Source organism: Entelurus aequoreus, linkage group LG12 (genome assembly GCF_033978785.1).
Source record: "Entelurus aequoreus isolate RoL-2023_Sb linkage group LG12, RoL_Eaeq_v1.1, whole genome shotgun sequence".
NCBI classification, from domain to species: Eukaryota; Metazoa; Chordata; class Actinopteri; order Syngnathiformes; family Syngnathidae; genus Entelurus; species Entelurus aequoreus.
The window spans coordinates 69,732,963-69,757,591 of NC_084742.1; the positions used below are offsets into that span (position 1 = coordinate 69,732,963).

At 40.2% G+C, this 24,629-nt stretch overlaps 1 protein-coding gene across 1 annotated transcript in view; it reads right to left on the reverse strand.

Moving 5' to 3' along the window:
- yaf2 (YY1 associated factor 2) overlaps positions 1 to 24,629 on the reverse strand; it is a 39,933-nt gene extending 15,304 nt beyond the window's left edge. Inside the window, exons 1-2 of the mRNA XM_062066553.1 lie at positions 24,374 to 24,629; positions 23,971 to 24,096 (exon numbers count right to left, since the gene is read on the reverse strand). Coding sequence (XP_061922537.1) covers positions 23,971 to 24,096; positions 24,374 to 24,399 — 152 coding nt within the window. The 5' untranslated portion in view covers positions 24,400 to 24,629. The remainder of the gene's footprint in view (positions 1 to 23,970; positions 24,097 to 24,373) is intronic.

The following is a 24,629-nucleotide window of genomic DNA, read 5'->3' on the forward strand; positions in this document are numbered from 1 at the left end:
GTCAAAATACATTTAGTAAGTACTTCATTGATGCATATTACTTCCGAGGCCTTCCGCGGGCCAGATCTGGCCCCCGGGCCTTGAGTTTGACACATACACTACCGTTCAAAAGTTTGGGGTCACATTGAAATGTCCTTATTTTTGAAGGAAAAGCACTGTACTTTTCAATGAAGATAACTTTAAACTAGTCTTAACTTTACAGAAATACACTCTATACATTGCTAATGTGGTAAATGACTATTCTAGCTGCAAATGTCTGCTTTTTGGTGCAATATCTACCGTAAATATCTACCGTAATTTTCGGACTATAAGCCGCACCTGACTATAAGTCGCACCAGCTAAATTTAGGGGAAAATACAGATTGCTCCATATATAAGCCGCACCCGACTATAAGCCGCAGGGTTTTGATGTGCAATTAGCGTAGTATATAGGGGTTCCTGCTACCACGGAGGGGATTGTCGGGACAGAGATGACTGTTTGGGAACGCAAAGCGTCCCATTTATTAACTATAAATCTTTCAATCATTCAATCAAACTTTCACATCTTTGACATGGCGAACAATATTCGTGCAGAGTACAAATAATACAACAGTGCAAAGTAATACAAAGTGCTCGCCTGTACGTTATCAAAATAACCAGCCTAAGTCAGTCTTTAATCATTGTGTCATCGTCTTCCTCCTGCGTACTAAAACCACCGAAATCCTCTTCGTCGGTGTCGGAGAAGAACAGGCCGTAAATAAGCCGCACCTTTGTATAAGCCGCAGGGACCAGAACGAGGGGAAAAAGTAGCGGCTTATAGTCCGGAAATTACGGTACATAGGTGTATAGAGGCCCATTTCCAGCAACTATCACTCCAGTGTTCTAATGGTACAATGTGTTTGCTCATTGGCTCAGAAGGCTAATTGATGATTAGAAAACCCTTGTGCAATCATGTTCACACATCTGAAAACAGTTTAGCTCGTTACAGAAGCTACAAAACTGACCTTCCTTTGAGCAGATTGAGTTTCTGGAGCATCACATTTGTGGGGTCAATTAAACGCTCAAAATGGCCAGAAAAAGAGAACTTTCATCTGAAACTCGACAGTCTATTCTTGTTCTTAGAAATGAAGGCTATTCCACAAAATTGTTTGGGTGACCCCAAACTTTTGAACGGTAGTGTATATATATATATATATATGCAGTATATGTGTTTATTATTTGCGCACTGTTGACTAATGGCGCTCCGGAAATTTGGCTGAAAAAATAAGTACTTTGATCAATGAAACAGCGCTGCCAAAACCGGATGTTGTGATGACATAAGCAATACGCAAGGGGTTGTCTGGATCAGAGGCAGCATGTCCGCGATGTGGACGCACCAAAATATCTGAAATATACCCGCGAACAGTGATCTTCAAAATTGAAGACGGCAGTGGCGGCTTTTAAGGAGAGAAAAGCCCTCAGTAGCGCAAAGCGTGACATCAGGCTTCTCTGCAGCCGAAGTAAAGAGTCACTAAACAAAAGTACTGTCTACAACAATAGAGCAAAACAATGTTATGTAAAAAAAATATATATGTTAATACTAGAATGAATAATAACAGATTTGTTTTAAATGTATGCATAATTTTTTTTGTTTTGCCTTTTTAAAGAAAATAATATGCATCATAGCAAATAATGTGATGACATATTGACCACACCCCCACCGCCACAGATATCTCTGCAATCTAGGGCGGGGGTCACCAACCTTTTTGAAACCAAGAGCTACTTCTTGGGTACTGATTAATGCGAAGGGCTACCAGTTTGATACACACTTAAATAAATTGCCAGAAATAGCCAATTTGCTGAATTTACCTTTAACTCTATGTTATCATTAATAATTAATGATATTTACACTTAATTGAAAGGTTTAAAAGAGGAGAAAACACGAAAAAAATGACAATTCAATTTTGAAACATAATTTATCTTCAATTTCGACTCTTTAAAATTCAAAATTCAACCGAAAAAAAAAAGAGAAAAACTAGCTAATTCGATTCTTTGAAAAAATTAAAAAAATAATTTATGGAACATCATTAGTAATTTGTGGGGTCAATTAAAGGCTCAAAATGGCCAGAAAAAGAGAACTTTCATCTGAAACTCGACAGTCTATTCTTGTTCTTAGAAATGAAGGTTATTCCACAAAATTGTTTGGGTGACCCCAAACTTTTGAACGGTAGTGTAAATCCTAGAGTAATCCCACCCTTTCCAAGGAATTCCTTTGGCGAAAATGTACCGCTCGACTCAATATTTGCTAATTCAGGATCTCTCACACATTGTGTGCTAAAAATGGCTTTGTACAGCGAACAAACAAACCCACACTGCTGTTGCTGCTGCATTCATCCCACATCACACTTCTGTTATGATTGTAAGATGGTTGCGAAAGAGCTTATTTTATGCCTCGTCGCACATTCTCCTCTCGGGTGTGGGCGTGCGTGTGTCAAGAACCGCTTGTGTGTGTGTGTGTGTGCGCGTGTGTGTTCTACCAGCAGGTAGTGGCTCCTCCAACCTGGTGATTAATGTCTCTCTGCCTGTACATGCTAGCATTTTGTGTGTGTGTGTGTGTGTGTGTGTGTGTGGCGACAGATGGCTTGTCGCGTCCCGTGGTTTATGACACCTTTTAGACAGCCCGCCAGGCCACGCTGTGCCTTTCCCTTTAGAGCTGAATGTCATGCATCAGTGTCAGCGCCGTCATTACAGGCTTATCACGTCGCCGTAATCTTGAGCCACACTGACGCGCCCACGGCACGCTTCATTGTCCCCCCGGTGTACGTTCGCCATTTGTATGCTGCGTGGGCAATGAAAGCGCTAACCTGCAGAAGGGTGTGTTTAGTAAGGAGAGGACGATCAAACACACGGTTCAGCTGTGCCATGTCTGTTTGACCGGAACGACGCATGTTCACAGATGCACCTCGTGTTGTTGTGTGACTGCTAGGGGAGTCAAGTCTATTTTTGCATGGGATCTGGAGATTGGTATGATATGCTGTGATGTATTACAGCCCTGATATCATGCTCTATTTGTCAACAGAGGTGCTCGGTTTTTGTACGCCCCGCTTGCTTGTCGTTTCATTCGGTTATCGGACGGCCAAACATTGTGCTTTTGCCTATTACTGCGTTGAATTGCACAAATAAAGAATCCCACAAGTTGGGCACTCAGTCTCTGCAAATAAGTCACCATTGGGGACAAAGAAAGTTGCCATTCCGAGCACTTATAGGGGAACTGCACTTTTGTTTTTTAAATGTTGCCTATTGTTCACAAGCCTCATTAGAGACAAGAAGACAAAACTTGTTTTTTTTCCATTCTAACATATCCTACGAAGTGAGACCTACACTGTTACAATGTCCATTTCTCAGATGATATAATTGTTGATGACTGAAGTATGCTGATAGCAACCCAATCTCTTTTTCTGGCCATTTTGAGCATTTAATTGACCCCACAAATGTGATGCTCCAGAAACTCAATCTGCTCAAAGGAAGGTCAGTTTCGTAGCTTCTGTAACGAGCTAAAGTGTTTTCAGATGTGTGAACATGATTGCACAAGGGTTTTCTAATCATCAATTAGCCTTCTGAGCCAATGAGCAAACACATTGTACCATTAGAACACTGGAGTGATAGTTGCTGGAAATGGGCCTCTATACACCTATGTAGATATTGCACCAAAAAGCAGACATTTGCAGCTAGAATAGTCATTTACCACATTAGCAATGTATAGAGTGTATTTCTTTCAAGTTAAGACTAGTTTAAAGTTATCTTCATTGAAAAGTACAGTGCTTTTCCTTCAAAAATAAGGACATTTCAATGTGACCCCAAAGTTTTGAACGGTAGTGTACACACACACACACACACACACACACACACACACACACACACACACACACACACACACACACACACACACACACACACACACACACACACACACACACACACACACACACACACACACACACACACACACACACACACACACACACACACACACACACACACACACACACACACACACGTATATATACACAAAACCCAAAACCAGTGAAGTTGGCACATTGTGTAAATCGTAAGTAAAACAGACTACAATGATTTGCAAATCCAAATCATAATCTAATTCTTGAGTATGGAAAATGGTAAATTGTTCTTTGAGTGAAGCAAGAAAAACACAATGTGTTTAATGCCCTTTAAAATTTTAACCTTCTAAAATTGTTCTCTGAGTGCAATAGGAAACATGTGTTTATTGTACTGTAAGATTCTCTGTTAAAATAAAGCGTAGTTTTGTAGTTCCCTTTATTTGGAAAAGTATCGAAAAGTATCGATATAAATTTTGGTACCGGTACCAACTTATACCCTAGTCAGTGCCAAAAAAAATGCCGGATTCGGTTCCCAACAAGAGACGCTTGCCAACAAGTCAGATTTCTATTCCCTCTCCATTCAATGTCTGTTTTATAACACAAAGTTAGAGTCACCTTTGGAGTTTCCACTGTGTCTAAAAGCACGCACACCTAATTAAAGCCCGAGGACACACCAGTATGCTCACAACCTTTCATCTAAATGACTAAAATGCTGATTGGTTCACAGGCGGCTTGTTTGTTTATGCAGCACTGATGAAAGCCGCACATCAGTCAGCCTGTCATGCAGCAGAGGACGCGCTGGGTTACTGCAGAGAGCAAGCAAACATGAGGGCTTGCGGGAGAAGTCAAACAAAACAAAAAAACGGATAGAACGGCGACTATAGCGGCTGTGACCTGCAGCATGTAGCCACTTGTGGCCCTGACTTTTCGGAGTGCTGTGGGGTGAATTAACTAATATTTGCCTGTGATATACATCTTATTTGAAATACGAAGGTGACGCGTAAGGTGAAAAATAACTGGGGTTTTTGGCCTTAGGGAAGTACAGTCAGGTTTTGTTTTAAAATATTGTGTTTGTATACCGTCTCATTTATTGAGTGGCCAAACATTGTGCCTAATTAATAGAGGTGGGAATCTTTGGGCACCTCACGATTCGATTATGATTCAGGAGCTACGATTTGACTAAAAATCGATTATTGATGCATCATTTAAAGGCCTACTGAAATGAAATGTTCTTATTTAAACGGGGATAGCAGGTCCATTCTATGTGTCATACTGGATCATTTCGCGATATTGCCATATTTTTGCTGAAAGGATTTAGTAGAGAACATCGACGATAAAGTTCACAACTTTTGGTCGCTGATAAAAAAGCCTTGCCTGTACCGGAAGTAGCGTGACGTCACAGGTTGTGGAGCTCCTCACATCTGCACATTGTTTACAATCATGGCCACCAGCAGCGAGAGCGATTCGGACCGAGAAAGCGACGATTACACCATTAATTTGAGCGAGGATGAAAGATTCGTGGATGAGGAAACTGAGAGTGAAGGATTAGAGTGGGCGGTATGGCGTAGTGGGTAGAGCGGCCGTGCCACAAACCTGAGGGTTGCAGGTTCGCTCCCCGCCTCTTACCATCCAAAAATCGCTGCCGTTGTGTCCTTGGGCAGGACACTTCACCCTTGCCCCCGGTGCCGCTCACACCGGTGAATGAATGATGAATGAATGAGTTGTAAAAATGAATGATGGGTTCTCACTCTGTGAAGCGCTTTGAGTGCCTAGAAAAGCGCTATATAAATCTAATCCATTATTATTATTATTATTAGAGGGCAGTGGAAGCGATTCAGATAGGGAAGATGCTGTGAGAGGCGGGTGGGACCTGATATTCAGCTGGGAACGACTAAAACAGTAAATAAACACAAGACATATATATACTCTATTAGCCACAACACAACCAGGCTTATATTTAATATGCCACAAATTAATCGCGCATAACAAACACCTCCCCCCTCCCGTCCATATAACCCACCAATACAACTCAAACACCCGCACAACACACTCAATCCCACAGCCAAAAGTACCGTTCACCTCCGTAAAGTTCATACAGCACATATATTTCCCCAAAGTTACGTACGTGACATGCACATAGCGGCACGCACATACGGGCAAGCGATCAAATGTTTGGAAGCCAAAGCTGCGTACTCACGGTAGCGCGTCTGCTATCCAACTCAAAGTCCTCCTGGTTGTGTTGCTGCAGCCAGCCGCTAATACACCGATCCCACCTACAGCTTTCTTCTTTGTCCAATAAACAAATTGCAAAAGATTCACCAACACAGATGTCCAGAATACTATGGAATTTTGCGATGAAAACAGACGACTTAATAGCTGGCCACAATGGTGTCCCAATATGTCCGCACAATCCGTGACGTCACGCGCAAACGTCATCATACCGAGACGTTTTAAGCAGAATATTTCGCGGGAAATTTAAAATTGCACTTTACTAATCTAACCCGGCCGTACTGGCATGTGTTGCAATGTTAAGATTTCATCATTGATATATAAACTATCAGACTGCGTGGTCTGTAGTAGTGGCTTTCAGTAGGCCTTTAATTTATGTATATCGAAGCACTTTTTCATTTACTTTCGTTTCACTAAATAAGCATTTATCACTTGCAACTTCAAGACAAGCAATTCATTTGGAATAAGAAAAAGTTTAATTCCACATTTAATAAATAAATGAAAATGTGTGCAAAACTGGACCATAAGGGCCCGATAGTAAAGGAGCTGGTCGGATCTCCCGGTAGGGTGGCTCGCTGCAGTCAGACAAATTTTAGAACTGTCTGCATTACTTTATTTACAATATACAATATATAAATCAATTATTGACGTTTACTAATCGCTTCTATAATCGTCCATGTCCGAATTGCGATGCATCTAAAAATCGATTACCGTATTTTCCGGACTGTAAGGCGCACTTAAAATCTTTTGTTTTTCTAAGAACTCGACAGTGCACCTTAGAACCCGGTGCGCCTCATGTACGGAATAATTCTGGTTTTGCTAACCGACCTCAAAGCAACTTTATTTGGTACATGGTATAATGATAAGTGTGACCACTAGATGGCAGTCAAACATAAGAGATACGTGTAAACTGCACTATGATGGCAATATGACCTACCAACACCAAAATTGTATGTGTTCCATTGAAAATATAGAAAATTACACACGGCGCTCAAAAATCTATCAAAATGTTTTAGTACGACTTTGGTAAGCTATGAAGTAGCACCGGTTGATGGATTGTACTGTGCTTCAACATAGGAGTATTATTATGGTGTGTGTATAAGGTAAGACATACCATCTGCCGTTTTGCTTCGCAATTTTATGCAAAAGCAACTTTTCTTACAAGGTAAGACATACTATCTGGCGTTTTGTTTCGCAATTTTATGCAGAAGCAACTTTTCTAACCGTCTGGTACCTGCTGATCTGTATTTGGGATCTGCATAAGTCTTGAAAATTTGCCCGCGTCCGCCTTTGTAGTCCGTGTCGACACCGTAGTCGATAAGCTTCTTCTTTTTCTCTATCTTCTTGTTATGGGACATTCATCCTCCACTGTTGCCATTTCTAATATTAAGTGTGTAAAGTTCTTACTTATATCTGTCAGTAAACTCACCATGAAAGCGCTAAAACATACCGGTGTAGTGAGTTTACATTATTCACCCAAGGATACTTTAGTTATTAGAGAGTTCCGGTCGGACGGTTTTTCACGGAACACATTTCCTGCGTTGTTGTTGTACTAGTGAGCCACGGATGAGAAGATGCTGCTCGGTTATTGATTGAAGTAAAGTCTGAATGTCATTAAAACAGTTAGCTCCATCTTTTGACACTTCTTCCACTCCCGTCCTTGCACGCTACACCGCTACAACAAAGATGACGGGGAGAAGACGCTGTCGTAGGTGAGCCACGTAAATAAGACCGCCCACAAAACGGCGCATCCTGAAGCGACTGTCAGAAAGCGACTTGAAGATGATCAGTAAAACATCATCTATGCAACATTTTGACCAAAGAACCACCATCACATGTCATGTAGACCACAAGGAAGTGTTTTACATTTAGAAAAAAATTATAATAATATGACAACTTCGTTTTTTTGTCCTGATTAAGAGGAATGTTTTGACAGGGGAACGGTTGAAGTGGGTTGACAAATATGGAAGGAGTAGTCGACAGAAAAAAGATCAAATAGACCATTTATCGGCAGTGCCCCTTATAATCTGGTGTGCCCTATGGTCCGGAAAATACGGTAAATATTTCCACCCTGCATGTCCTTTGCCCTTTACCACCTTGCCAAGCAATGCGCTTGTCCGTTTTTTTTACAGCATCTACCACCTGTGCCGCCGTCTTTGCCGCAGTATTGGCAAACGAACGCACCATTTCAGCACCCAACATGAAGCGATAATTTACAGCCCCCCCCCCCCCCGCCTTTAAAGTTCCCTTCTCGAGAGCACACAGTGTCCTCTGCTTGCACGAGTGTGTGTGTGTGCAGTCATGTGTGAAACGTGCGTGTTGAGTGCATCTGTGCGTGAGTGTGTGTCCGATGATGACAGCCGGCTGATTAAGCTATTGCATAGTAATAAGCTATGGCTGTCTGTCTGGCAGCTGCGGTGACAACACATCCTCCCCCTCACACACACACACGCGCACGCACACACACTCACGCAGTGACACATTTTTGTTGTTGTTGCAAGTTTCCAAAAAGCCTGAAACACTTCCTCCCGCTCATCTTTTGTTGTGTGTTCATCCTGTTGCAAAGCGTCCAGCAGGAATAACAGTCATTTCCTGGCTCACTTCACTCGCATCAGCGACAGCTCAGGGGGTGGGGGTGAGCTCCGGGTCTGTTAGCCAGCCAGCCAGCCAGCCCCCTCCCCTCGCCATTCCCCTTCATCTCCTACTCCAGGCAACAAGATGGATGTGTTTAAAGAGCAAGCCATCATGCTATCTCATCTCACGAAGGTCAGCGTCAACACCGTGGCAAGAAGTGCACTGATTGCAGAATAGAGAAGTAATTGGGAAAAAAAATACTGAAAATTGGATATTGCACGTTGCCAAATTGCCGTATCAATACATCATAAGATATTAGATGAGGCAAATCCTGAAGGAATTGTGTGTGAATGCTCCAATGCTGAAGTTGAACTGAAATGCTGGCAGAATGTAGTATGAATGTCAGAATAGTTAGAATTTTGGAATGGTTTGAATTTCCAGGAAAACCGGAATTTGGTTTGAAACTTGGGGAAGTGTTAGTTTGAATGTCCAGGATGAGTGGAATGCGTTGACGTTGGAATGGTTTGAATAGGTTGAAAAATGTAGGAATTGTGCAACTTTGAAAAATGTCCCATTCATTTCAATGGGAACTTCCTGGAAATTTGGGGAAAAGCAGGATTTTTTTTTAAATGCTAAAAAATGTGAATGGTTGGTGTTGGAATTTTTCAAATCGGTCGAGTAATGTTGAAGTAGTAACATTTTTAATTGAGAAATGGTATTAAGTAGAGATGTCCGATAATATCGGCCTGCCGATATTATCGGTCGATATATGCGTTAAAATGTAATATCGGAAATTATCGGTATCGTTTTTTTTATTATCGGTATCGTTTTTTGTTGTTTTTTTTTTTTTTTTTATTAAATCAACATAAAAAACACAAGATACACTTACAATTAGTGCACCAACCCAAAAAACCTCCCTCCCCCATTTACACTCATTCACACAAAAGGGTTGTTTCTTTCTGTTATTAATATTCTGCTTCCTACATTATATATCAATATATATCAATACAGTCTGCAAGGGATACAGTCCGTAAGCACACATGATTGTGCGTGCTGCTGGTCCACTAATAGTACTAACCTTTAACAGTTAATTTGACTAATTTTCATTCATTACTAGTTTCTATGTAACTGTTTTTATATTGTTTTACTTTCTTTTTTATTCAAGAAAATGTTTTTAATTTATTTATCTTATTTTACTAATTTTTTTAAAAAGTACCTTATCTTCACCATACCTGGTTGTCCAAATTAGGCATAATAATGTGTTAATTCCACGACTGCATATATTGGTTGATATCGGTATCGGTTGATATCGGTATCGGTAATTAAAGAGTTGGACAATATCGGAATATCGGATATCGGCAAAAAGCCATTATCGGACATCCCTAGTATTAAGGAATTCCTGGAATTTTGGGAAAAATGAGAATTTAACTAAAAGGAATGCTTTGACAGTGGAACGGTTGAAGTGGGTTGAAAAATGTGGAAGGAGTAGTCGACAAAAAAAGGGTGAAAAAAGGGTTTGAAAAAATGGGAATTCTGGGAATTCCTGGAAAAAAAATTTGAATTTGGAAAATGATGTGTGGATATGTGGAATATGTTGAAGGTGGAATGGTTTGAATCAGTTGAAAAATGTGGAAATGGTGGAAGTTTGAAAAATGTCCCATTGATTTCTTTTGGAACTTCCTGGAAATTTTGGGAATTCACGGATTTTTGGGAAAATTCTAAAAAAAAATGGAATGTTATGAATACGTTTAAAAGGTTGGTGTTAGATCTTTTCAAATTGGTCGAGAAATGTTGAAGTAGTAATATTTTTAATTGAGAAATGGTATTATGGAATTCCTGGAATTTCGGGAAAACTGGGAATTGTTCCGTTCAAAAAACAACTTAGTTTTTTTGTCCTGATTACGAGGAATGTTTTGACAGTAAAACGGTTGAAGTGGGTCGAAAAATGTGGAAGGAGCAGTCGACAGAAAAAAGGTCGAAAAAAGGGTTGGAAAAAACGGGATTTCTGGGAATTTCTGGATTTTTTTTTTTACTTGGAAAAATGATAGGTTGAGTGTGCAGGACATGTGGAATATGTTGAAGGTGGAATGGTTTGAATCGGTTGAAAAATGTGGAAGTTTGAAAAATGTCCCATTCATTTCTATTGGAACTTCTGAGAAAATTCCAGGTTTTTTTTGAAAATTCTAAAAAATGTGAATGTTCTGAATGATCGAATGGTTGGTGTTGGAATTTTTCCAAATTGGTTGAGAAATGTTGAAGTAGTTATATTTTTAATTGAGAAATGGTATTATGGAATTCCTGGAATTTCGGGAAAACTGGGAGTTGTTCCGTTCAAAAAACAACTTAGTTTTTTTGTCCTGATTACGAGGAATGTTTTGACAGTAAAACGGTTGAAGTGGGTTGAAATATGTGGAAGGAACAGTCGACAGAAAAAAGGGCGAAAAAGGGTTTGAAAAAAAAACGTGATTTCTGGGAATTCCTGGAATTTTTTTTTTTACTTGGAAAAATGATAGGTTGAGTGTGCAGGACATGTGGAATATGTTGAAGGTGGAATGGTTTGAATTGGTTGAAAAATGTGGAAATGGTGGAAGTTTGAAAAATGTCCCATTCATTTCTATTGGAACTTCCTAGAAATTTTGGGAATTCCAGGTTTTTTTTGAAAATTCTAAAAAATGTGAATTTTCTGAATGACCGAATGGTTGGTGTTGGAATTTTTCCAAATCGGTCGATAACTGTTGAAGTAGTAATATTTTTAATTGAGAAATGGTATTATGAAATTCCTGAAATTTCGGGAAAACTGGGAATTGTTCCAGTTCAAAAAAACAACTTAGTTTTTTTGTCCTGATTACGAGGAATGTTTTGACAGTGGGTTGAAAAATGTGGAAGGAGCAGTCGACAGAAAAAAGGGCGAAAAAAGGGTTTGAAAAAAACGGGATTTCTGGGAATTCCTGGAATTTTGGAAAAATTATAGTTTGAATATCCAGGATATGTGGAATATGTTGAGGGTGGAATGGTTTGAATTGGTTGAAAAATTTGGAAATGGTGGAAGTTGGAAAATGGCCAAATCATTTTGAATGGGAAAAATGTCCTGGAAAACCTGGAATTCTGGGTATTTTTAGAATTTGTGAAGGAAAAGCCTGCGATTCCCGAATAGGCTGAACACAATTAGGGGTGTCTCCATCTGATATATCGGTCCTATATTAGCAAAGAAACAAGTATCGGATTATATCGGCTTGCATCATATGATTTTTATTCTATATTTATAAACTTCCTTGTGGTCTACATCAGTGTTTTTCAAAGTGTGCCGTGAGATACAGTCTGGTGTGCCGTGGGAGATTATCTAATTTCACCTATTTGGGTTAAAAATATTTTTTGCAAACCATTAATTATAGTCTGCAAATGATGTGTTGTTGTTGTTGAGTGTCGGTGCTGTCTAGCCGGTAGCTAATTGCTTTGTAGATGTCGGAAACAGCGGGAGGCAGCGTGCAGGTAAAAAGGTATATAATGCTTAAACCAAAAATAAACAAAAGGTGAGTGCCCCTAAGAAAAGGCATTGAAGCTTAGGGAAGGCTATGCAGAACGAAAATAAAACTGAACTGGCTACAAAGTAAACAAAAACAGAATGCTGGACGACAGCAAAGACTTACTGTGGAGCAAAGACAGCATCCACAATGTACATCCGAACATAACATGACAATCAACAATGTCCCCACAAAGACGGATGAAAACAACTGAAATATTCTTGATTGCTAAAACAAAGTAGATGCGGGAAATATCGCTCAAAAGGAAGACATGAAACTGCAAAAGGAAAATACCAAAAAAAGAAAAAAAGCCACCAAAATAGGAGCGCAAGACAAGAAGTAAAACACTACACACAGGAAAACAGCAATAAACTCCAAATAAGTCACGGCGTGATGCAATAAAAAGTTCACCAAACATTTTCCCCAGTTTACAGCAGCCGTGGTTATCGAATGGACAAACATTGCGAATAACAAAGTCCGTTTTTGCAGAGTCCAGAACCCATAAAAAAAATCCCACATCTTAGTGAGTACAGCCCTGGGGCCAAAGAAACTTGTGAGTGCCAGCACTTTGAGAAAGAAGGTGAAAAACACTATTGAATTCAAGAAAAAAACACGTAGCAAAGTACAAATGTGGCGTCTGCGGGTCGCTCGTTCAGTTAATTTGTCGTTTATATGGATTTTGCATTGTTTTTTGCATTTCAAAGTATAATTATTCTCTATAAATGTGTTTTGTGGGGAGAATTAATCGGCTTTACATTATTTAATTTAGGTAAAAATGCTTGGGTTTTTGTCTGACCTTTTGGAGCCTATATTATAGTCTTTGATTTGAGGGCTGATTGTTGAAAGAACAATGTTGTTAAGTGTTGCAAAAATGTGAGGCATTAGATAGAAACAATGGTATAATACTGAATTAGCATATAAAAATATCAATGTTTATAGACAGACTTTGAGTAGGAACGCATAACAATCCCGAGATAGATAATAATCTTATTTTTTGCCACGCAAACAAATCCAACACTTTGGTTACAACCCAACTTTGGAGTAAAAAACATAATACCTCACCTGTCTTAGGCGAGCGGTACATTTTGTTCTTTGGCTTAAATGCAATCCATTGAAAGACAGCAATGTCATTAAAGGGGAACTGCACTTTTTTTGGAAGTTTGCCATTATTCACAATCCCTATGTAAAACAAGAACACGTTTTTCTTTTTTTATGCATTCTAAGTCGTAAAATGTGGCTAACAAGGCAGCTAATAGGAGTACACTATTCTGCTCTTAAAGTTCTCTAGAAAACACCCCAAAACCGCCAACATTAATTCATTTACATTTCTTGACCAGCAGTACAGGCCACCTTTTCATTCAATGCATTTTCTTTATTTTCATGACTATTTACATTGTAGATTGTCACTGAAGGCATCAAAACTATGAATGAACACATGTGGCGTTATGTACTTAACAAAAATAGGTGAAATAACTGAAAACATGTTTTATATTCTAGTTTCTTCAAAATAGCCAGCCTTTGCTCCGATTACTGCTTTTGCACACTCTTGGCATTCTCTCGATGGGCTTCAAGAGGTAGTCACCTGAAATGGTTTTCACTTCACAGGTGCAATAGTTTTGATGCCTTCAGTAACAATCTACAATGTAAATAGTCATGAAAATAAAGAAAACGCATTGAAATGAGAAGGTGTGTCCAAACTTTTGGCCTGTACTGCAAATATTAACGAAGTACTAGCGATATTGTTATTATAAGCGCTAACGCAGGTAACATTTTTTTGTGACACCGTAATCACAGAGCTAACTAGCTTATGCTGCTATATTGAACCGGTGAAAGTTAATTCTAGATTATTAATCTTTTTTTGGTTTTAACCTTTATTCAACCAGCAAAGTCCCATTGAGATTAAGAATTTCTTTTTTTTTTCCACACACAAGTGTAGGTGACACTGGGAAAAAGGTGGGTGGAAGCTGGAATCGAACCTGGAACCCGGAATTTGCTGGCACGGCCGCTCTACCATCCGAGCCAAGCCGCCCCAGGGACGTAACGGTATCAAAATCTCACAGTACAATACTGTATTAAAGGCCTACTGAAAGCCACTACTAGCGACCACGCAGTCTGATAGTTTATATACCAATGATGAAATCTTAACATTGCAACACATGCCAATACGGCCGGGTTAACTTATAAAGTGACATTTAAAATTTCCCGGGAAATATCCGGCTGAAACGTCGCGGTATGATGACGTATGCGCGTGACGAAGTCAGTTTAACGGAAGTTATGGTACCCCGTAGAAATATCCGGCTGAAACGTCGCGGTATGATGACGTATGCGCGTGACGAAGTCAGTTTAACGGAAGTTATGGTACCCCGTAGAATCCTATACAAAAAGCTCTGTTTTCATTTCATAATTCCACAGTATTCTGGACATCTTTTGCAATTTGTTTAATGAACAATGAAGGCTGCAAAGAAGACAGTTGTAGGTGGGATTGGTGTATTAGCAGCGGACTACAGCAACACAACCAGGAGGACTTTGTTGGAGAGCAGACGCGCTAGCCGCCGACCTCACCTTGACTTCCTACGTCTCCGGGCCGCCAAACGCATCGGGTGAAGTCCTTCGTCCTTCTGCCGATCGCTGGAACGCAGGTGAGCACGGGTGTTGATGAGCAGATGAGGGCTGGCTGGCGTAGGTGGAGAGCTAATGTTTTTAGCATAGCTCTGTGCGGTCCGGTTGCTAAGTTGCTAAGTTAGCTTCAATGGCGTCGTTAGCACAGCATTGTTAACCTTCGCCAGCCTGGAAAGCATTAACCGTGTATTTACATGTCCACGGTTTAATAGTATTGTTGATTTTCTATCTATCCTTCAAGTCAGGGGTTTATTTTTTTGTTTCTATATGCAGTTAAAGCACGATGCTATTACGTTAGCTCGTAGCTAAAGCATTTCGCCGATGTATTGTCGTGGAGATAAAATGAATGTCCATTTCGCGTTCTCGACTCTCATTTTCAAGAGGATATAGTATCCGAGGTGGTTTAAAATACAAATCCGTGATCCACAATAGAAAAAGGAGAGTGTGGAATCCAATGAGCCAGCTTGTACCTAAGTTACGGTCAGAGCGAAAAAAGATACGTCCATCACTGCCTCTCAAGTCCTTCACTGTAACGTTCCTCATCTACGAATCTTTCATCCTCACTCAAATTAATGGGGTAATCATCACTTTCTCGGTCCGAATCGCTCTCGCTGCTGGTCTAAACAATGGGGAAATGTGAGGAGCCCTTCAACCTGTGACGTCACGCTACTTCCGGTACAGGCAAGGCTTTTTTTTATCAGCGAGCAAAAGTTGCGAACTTTATCGTCGATTTTCTCTACTAAATCCTTTCAGCAAAAATATGGCAATATCGCGAAATGATCAAGTATGACACATAGAATGGATCTGCTATTCCCGTTTAAATTTAAAAAAAAATCATTTCAGTAGGCCTTTAAGGCTACGGTATGATAATATTGTGGTATATTTAAAGAAAAAAATACTTTAAAATGACAGTGTGTAAAATGAAGTACCAGGAATATTTATAATAAACATACCTTAATGTAATTGAACACAAACATAATGCTCAAATGTTCTAACTGTACTACAAACATGTATTTTTGTAACTGTTTCAAGCAAATATTTAAAAAAAACAAAAAACTTAGTTGATTGTCTTTAAAGTGACAATGTAAACATCTTAATGAGAAGCAGTGTCCTCCACAGTGGACATGTTCTTATCAGTCTGGAAAAGGCAGTTTCTCAGAAACATTAACTAACAATGTAACACGTAATCATGTAAATACCTCACAGAGAGATGTTTGGCTTCGCTGGCTTTAAATATCTTTTCTAGGTGACGGTTTATGAGGCGACAACTTGTTCAAGGTGTACACTCCTCCCCGCGACATCGAGAGAGACAGGCGGTGGAAAAAACGGATGGATGATTTATTAAATATTTTTTCAGTTTACTTCTATTTCTCGCGGTGTACAGTTTTTTCCCAATATAATCCAATACTTGTTTTTTTGGTGATTTCTAGGGCTGTGAATATTTGGGTGTCCCACGATTCGATTCAATATCGATTCTTGGGGTCACGATTCGATTCAAAATCTTTTTTTTTTTCAATTCAGCACGATTCTCGATTCAAAAACCTTTTTTTTTCCCGATTCAAAAGGATTCTCTATTCATTCAATACATAGATGTCAGCAGGATCTACCCCAGTCTGCTGACATGCAAGCAGAGTAGCAGATTTTTGTAAAACGCTTTTATAATTGTAAAGGACAATTTTTTATCTACTGATTGCAATAATGTAAATTTGTTTTAACTATTAAATGAACCAAAAATATGACTTATTTTATTTTTGTGAAAATATTGGACACAGTGTGTTGTCAAGCTTATGAGATGCGATGCAAGTGTAAGCCACTGTGACACTATTGTTCTTTTTTATTTTTATTTTATAAATGTCTAATGATAATGTCAATGAGGGATTTTTAATCACTGCTATGTTGAAATTGTAACTAATATTGATACTGTTGTTGATAATATTCATTTTTGTTTCACTAGTTTTGGTTTGTTCTGTGTCGTGTTTGTGTCTCCTCTCAATTGCTCTGTTTATTGCAGTTCTGAGTGTTGCTGGGTCGGGTTTGGTTTTGGAATTGGATTGCATTGTTATGGTATTGCTGTGTTGACTTGTTGGATTGATTAATAAAAAAATAAAATAAAATAAAAATAAAAAAATGAAATTAAATTTTTTTAAAAATGGATTTTTTTAAAATGAGAATCGATTCTGAATCGCACAACGTGAGAATTGCGATTCGAATTCGAATCGGATTTTTCCCACACCCCTAGTGATTTCCCTCCGTGCGGTGCGGCGTGACCGGCTGACTCTGGAAACGCTCGAGACGAAAGTGCCGCGCTTTGCTTTGCAGAACGCAGACTTTCTTACCTCCGCCAAAGAGGTGATGGGGTTTGTTTGTCTCTTTGTTAAAAACATAACTCAAATAGTTATGGATAGAGTTTGATGACCATCTTCCTCTGATTACCCAAAGTCAAAGGGGGCAGCAGCCTAAGCAGAGAAGCCCAGACTTCCCTCTCCCCAGCTACTTCGTCCAGCTCTTTCCAGGCGATCCCAAGGCTTTACCAGGCCACCGTGTCCTGGGTCTTCCCCGTGGTCTCCTACCGGTCGGACGCGCCCTAAACACCTCCCCAGGGAGGCGTTCGGGGGGGGCATTCTAACCGGATGCTGAACCACCTCATGAACCCCGACTTAAACAAGTTGAAAAACGTATGCGGGTGTTACCATTTAGTGGTCAATTGTACGGAATATGTACTGTACTGTGCAATCTACTAATAAAAGTTTCAATCAATCAATCAAAGCAGCGGCTTTACTCTAAGCTCCTCCCAAATGACAGAGCTTCTCACCCTATCTCTAAGGAAATGCCCCGCCACCCGACGGAAGAAACTCATTTCGGCCACTTGTACCCGTGATCTTCTCCTTTTGGTCGTACCCCAACCAGAGATGTGGTCATTTTGACAGTTCCAGTAAATGTGTGACGACCGGGTCGCATGGTTGCGGGTGTTCGTTCTCCCAGGGATGCAGATCGGGCTTCGCACACAGCTTGCAGGTAAAGAATGATTTATTTAAGAAATAAATAATACTGAACAAACAAAAACGTGCTCATAGCACTTAAAGCAGAAACAAAAGGAGCTAGCGTGGGAGCTGGAAGGTAAACACTAAACGGTAGTGATGGGTCCGGCAACACCGATGCATCGGCGCATGCGTCGAGCTCATAGAGCGATACCCTGTGTCGGTGCGCGTATCGCTTTTAGAAAGTCACGTGACCGAACACGAGCTGTTTTGGTCACGTGACCGCTCATGAACTGTATCGCACTGACGCCTGCGCGCCAAACTGTGTTTATTAGGAAGCAATGCGTGTTGTTGACGAACACCGTTAGGGCCGCTTGTTGTCACTGTCCCTCAAAGTTGCATTTCAAAATTACACAGAATAAATGTGTTTATTTTGTTTAGAATTCAGATGGGTTTGATTTGGTGCGCGGCATATATTGGGTGTGCGCGGAGGACGCTTGAGCACTGCGCAATTGCGCAGGCGCGCACCTTAGAGGGAGCGTTGCTCACAGGGCACAGAGGAGGCGTCAGTGCGATACAGTTCGCGTATCGGTCACGTGACCAAAGCAGCTCATGATCGGTCACGTGACTTTCTAAAAGCGGTACGCGCACCGACACAGGGTTTCGCTCTGTGAGCTCGACGCATGCGCCGATGCATCTGTGTTGCAGGACCCATCACTACTGTTACTAGAGAAGGTATAGGAATGACGGCGTGGCGAAGTTGGTAGAGTGGCCGTGCCAGCAATCGGAGGGTTGCTGGTTACTGGGGTTCAATGCCCACCTTCTACCATCCTAGTCACGATACATGTTCACATTATTTGACTGTATCTAAAAAAGATAAAAATATATTTTTATTTAAATGAAGATATGAAATAATCCTAAATGAAATACAATGACTTGGTTTATATTATTGTATATACTAGGTCATAAAATCAGTGTCAGTTGAGTGGGTCCATAGGTTGCCTTTAGGGATTTTTAATGTCCAGCAGATGTCAGTATTTAGTGACACAGTATCGACACAGTATCAATACAGTTTTGCAATGTGTCGAAACGCTTCATGAGGCCTCATCAACCCATCACTACTAAACAGAGCCTTTAGCGTGGAAGCTAGAAGGTTACCAGAGCCTTTAGCGTGGAAGCTAGAAGGTTACCAGAGCCTTTAGCGTGGAAGCTAGAAGGTTACCAGAGCCTTTAGCGTGGAAGCTAGAAGGTTACCAGAGCCTTTAGCGTGGAAGCTAGAAGGTTACCAGAGCCTTTAGCGTGGAAGCTAGAAGCTTACCAGAGCCTTTAGCGTGGAAGCTAGAAGCTTACCAGAGCCTTTAGCGTGGAAGCTAGAAGGTTACCAGAGCCTTTAGCGTGGAAGCTAGAAGGTTACCAGAGCCTTTAGCGTGGAAGCTAGAAGGATACCATAGCCTTTAGCGTGGAAGCTAGAATGTTACCAGAGCCTTTAGCGTGGAAGCTAGAAGCTTACCAGAGCCTTTAGCGTGGAAGCTAGAAGGTTACAGAACAGGAACAAAAGTCGTCAACTGTTGTGTGAAAACAAACTACGATGCAAGACCGACTGACTGAGAAGGCAGGCTTTAAATAATAATGTCAATGATGACCAACAGGTGCGTGTCGGGAACCCCAGCGGCAGGTGAACGTAATTAGTTACTATGGTAACCAAACTCAGAGGTGCTTAAACAGGAACTAGAAAGAGATCAAGACTAACAGAAAAACACAAGTGACTAGAAAACGTAAACAGAAATATGATCCGGGCAGCGGATCGTAACAAAATGTCCAAGAAAACAATTCCTCTCATCTACTACGAACACACTTCACTTCCTGCTTACGGCGTTCCACGCCCACCTTGACGGCCCTGCGCTGCGCAGAGGATTCTGGGAGACGGAGTTTAATTTCAGCTAAAGGACCAGAAAAAAACTACACACCAAGTTTTTGTTTGATACCGTCACACCTCACAGCATTATTGTGAAGACTTAAAACCTAAAATACTGCGGTATCTACAAAACCGTTACAGCCCTATTAGGGATGTCCGATAATATCGGACTGCCAATATTATCGGCCGATAAATGCTTTAATATGTAATATCAGAAATTATCGGTATCGGTTTCAAAAAGTTAAATTTATGAACGCCGCTGTGTACACGGACGTAGGAAGAAGTACAGAGCGACAATAAACCTTGAAGGCACTGCCTTTGCGTGCCGGCCCAGTCACATAATATCTACGGCTTTTCACACACACACACACACACAAGTGAATGCAATGCATACTTGATCAACAGCCATACAGGTCACACTGAGGGTGGCCGTATAAACAACTTTAACACTGTTACAAATATGCGCCACACTGTGAACCCACACCAAACAAGAATGACAAACACGTTTCGGGAGAACATCCGCACCGTAACACAACATAACAAATACCCAGAACCCCTTGCAGCACTAACTCTTCCGGGACGCTACAATATACACCCCCCGCTACCCCTCACCTCAACCCCGCCACCCCCAACCCCGCCCACCTCAACCTCCTCACGCTCTCTCAGGGAGAGCATGTCCCAAATTCCAAGCTGCTGTTTTGAGGCATGTTAAAAAAAATAATGCACTTTGTGACTTCAATAATAAATATGGCAGTGCCATGTTGGCATTTTTTTCCATAACTTGAGTTGATTTATTTTGGAAAACCTTGTTACATTGTTTAATGCATCCAGCGGGGCATCACAACAAAATTAGGCATAATAATGTGTTCATTCCACGACTGTATATATCGGTATCGGTTGACATCGGTAATTAAGAGTTGGACAATATCGAAATATCGCATATCTGCAAAAACGCCATTATCGGACATCTCTAAGCCCTATAAATCATGCTTCTCACCTGGATTTTGGGAGGCTGGGGCCATAAACCGTCAAGTTGGTCAACTTTGATATCCAACTTATACCAGAAGATGGCGAGAAAAACACTGCTTGTTTGCGTTGCCAAACATGCTCCTCTGCTCGGAAAACCAGCAACGATGCACCTTCATGCCCGTTAAAGGGGGGCCGGGGACCGGTACTTTTTAGAGGCGGTATAGTACGGAATATGATTCATTAGTATCGTGGTGCTATACGAGTACCGGTATACCGTACAAGCCTAGTTTGTAGTTAATGTTCAACACTGCTACATGATGCTTAGTGGTGTTTCACTACAGCTAGATCTGTTTAGCACACAGCTTCTAACAGGTATTATTATATTTTTGTCTCTCACAAAGTCTGCCATGATTAGTACCTTATTTTTCTGAGTATAAGTCGCTCCGGAGTATAAGTCGCACCGGCCGAAAATGCATAATAAAGAAGGAAAAAAACACATATAAGCCGCACTGGAGTATGAGTCGCATTATTTGGGGAAATGTATTTGATAAAAGCCAACACCAAGAATAGACATTTGAAAGGCAATTTAAAATAAATAAAGAATAGTGAACAACAGGCTGAATAAGTGTACGTTATATGAGGCATAAATAACCAACTGGTATGTTAACGTAACATATTATGGTAAGAGTCATTCAAATAACTATAACATATAGAACATGCTATACGTTTACCAAACAATCTGTCACTCCTAATCGCTAAATCCCATGAAATGTTATACGTCTAGTCTCTTACGTGAATGAGCTAAATAATATTATTTGATATTTGACGGTAATGTGTTAATAATTTCACACATAAGTCGCTCCTGAGTATAAGTTGCAAACTAAACTATGAAAAAAACTGCGACTTATAGTCCGAAAAATACGGTAGTGTTGTTGTTGTTGCCATATGCTTAAAATGAGCAAAATACATTAAGATTACATGTTATTATGAATGTGCCCGTTACCACACTACCGTATTTTTCGGAGTATAAGTCGCACTGGAGTATAAGGCGCACCTGCCGAAAATGCATAATAAATAAGGAAACGAACATATATAAGTCGCACTGGAGTATAAGTCACATTTTTGGGAGAAATTATTTGATAAAAGCCAACACCAAGAATAGACATTTGAAAGCCAATTCAAAATAAATAAAGAATAGTGAACAACAGGCTGAATAAGTGTACGTTATATGAGGCATAAATAACCAACTGAGAAGGTGCCTGGTATGTTAACGTAACATATTATGGTAAGAGTCATTCAAATAACTATAACATATAGAACATGCTATACGTTTACCAAACAATCTGTCACTCCTAATCGTTAAATCCCATGAAATGTTATACGTCTAGTCTCCTACGTGAATGAGCTAAATAATATTATTTGATATTTGACGGTAATGTGTTAATAATTTCACACATAAGTCGCTCCTGAGTATAAGTCGCAAACTAAACTATGAAAAAAACTGCGACTTATAGTCCGAAAAATACGGTAGTGTTGTTGTTGTTGCCATATGCTCAAAATGAGCAAAATACATTAAGATTACATGTTATTATGAATGTGCCCGTTACCACATTACCGTATTTTTCAGAGTATAAATCGCACTGGAGTATAAGGCGCACCTGCCGAAAATGCATAATAAATAAGGAAACGAACATATATAAGTCGCACTGGAGTATAAGTCACATTTTTTGGGGAAATTATTTGATAAAATCCAACACCAAGAATAGACATTTGAAAGGCAATTAAAAATAAATAAAGAATAGTGAACAACAGGCTGAATAAGTGTATGTTATATGAGGCATAAATAACCAACTGAGAACGTGCCTGGTATGTTAACGTAACATACTATGGTAAGAGTCATTCAAATAACTATAACATATAGAACATGCTATACGTTTACCAAACAATCTGTCACTCCTAATCGCTAAATCCCATGAAATCTTATACGTCTAGTCTCCTACGTGAATGAGCTAAATAATATTATTTGATATTTTACGGTAATGTGTTAATAATTTCACACATAAGTCGCAAACTAAACTATGAAAAAAACTGCGACTTATAGTCCGAAAAATACGGTAGTGTTGTTGTTGTTGCCATATGCTTAAAATGAGCAAAATACATTAGGATTACATGTTATTATTAGAGATGTCCGATAATATCGGCCTGCTGATATTATCGGCCGATATATGCGTTAAAATGTAATATCGGAAATTATAGGTATCGGTTTTTTTATTATCGGTTTTTTGGTTTTTTTAAAAAAAATTAAATCAACATAAAAAACACTAGATACACTTACAATTAGTGCACCAACCCAAAAAACCTCCCTCCCCCATTTACACTCATTCACACAAAAGGGTTGTTTCTTTCTGTTATTAATATTCTGCTTCCTACATTATATATCAATATATATCAATACAGTCTGCAAGGGATACAGTCCGTAAGCGCACATGATTGTGCGTGCTGCTGGTCCACTAATAGTACTAACCTTTAACAGTTAGTTTTACTCATTTTCATTCATTACTAGTTTCTATGTAACTGTTTTTATATTGTTGTACTTTCTTTTTTATTCAAGAAAATGTTTTTAATTTATTTACCTTATTTTACTCATTTTTTTAAAAAGTACCTTATCTTCACCATACCTGGTTGTCCAAATTAGGCATAATAATGTGTTAATTCCACGCCTGCGAATATCGGTTGATATCGGTATCAGTAATTAAAGAGTTGGACAATATCGGAATATCGGCAAAAAGCCATTATCGGACATCCCTAGTTATTATGAATGTGCCTGTTACCACATTACATATATACAGCATGTGTATAAAACGTAAAATGATGATTTGGGGTTTTTATAGTGCTTTATAGGCGGAATAGATCGACTCGCATTGGCTCCACAGTTAGCTGACTCTTGCTAGTGTTTATTTACGAGTTAGAATGCATAAAAAAAGAAAAATATATGCCTTTGTGCAGCATGTGTGTAAAACGTAAAATGACGATTTGAGGTTTAAAGGCGGAATAGATCGACTCGCATTGGCTCCATTGTTGACTGACTTTTGCTAGTGTTTATTTACGAGTTAGAATGCATTAAAAAAAATAAAAATATATGTCTTTGGTGTCCGACAATGTGAATGATGAGAGAAAATTCCAAAAACATACTGCAGTAGATTAAACACTGGTGTCATGTCAAAAGGATACAACCCGTTATGCACTACTAGTGCTATTCTATCATGTTTTTTTCCAAAGATAGCTAATGTGTAAATAAAATGGTGGTCTTACCTTGTTGATGTCCCTTTCCTGACATCACACATCATGCACTTAAAAGCCTCTGCTGTGTTCTTGTACGTGCACACGCTGCAGTCCCAAAACCCCTCGTCGGAGGAGGGCTTCGGTTGACGCTTCGGCCTTGAAAACAAACAGACAAAAAAAAAAAATAAAAGGAGGGAAGCGACAACATGAAGACGAGAAAAAGGGCAGCCTCTCGCACCGAGCAACGTTCAACACATCCAAGTGCGCCAGTGGGCCGACAGGGGAATGGCGAGCACTGCGATACAAAACGAGGTTTGGAACAAACCGTGGAGAAAAAGCATTTTCGGCCCCCCGCGCCTTCGCCACTGTCTGCCCCCACCGCCAGCGCCACGACTCGGCGTCGTTTCGCTCGCTTTCCGCGCGCCGTCGTTACCTTGTGGGACTCCTCTTGTCGCCCATGCCAGACCAGGGTGTCTCTGGAGGGGGTTGCCGAGACGAGCAGAAGCCTGGTTGGTCGCGAGTGTTTCCCAGAAGAAGAAGAAGAAGAAGCGATGCGCCCTTTTGCCGCTCGCTCGGCTTCCAGCTGTCGTGGAAACTCCGCTGTAAAGCCGGTCACGTGACGTGGCTGCTCCAATCACGGGCGGCGTTACTTCCGGAGGCTGGCCTTCCCCATTGTGGCTCCACAGCGC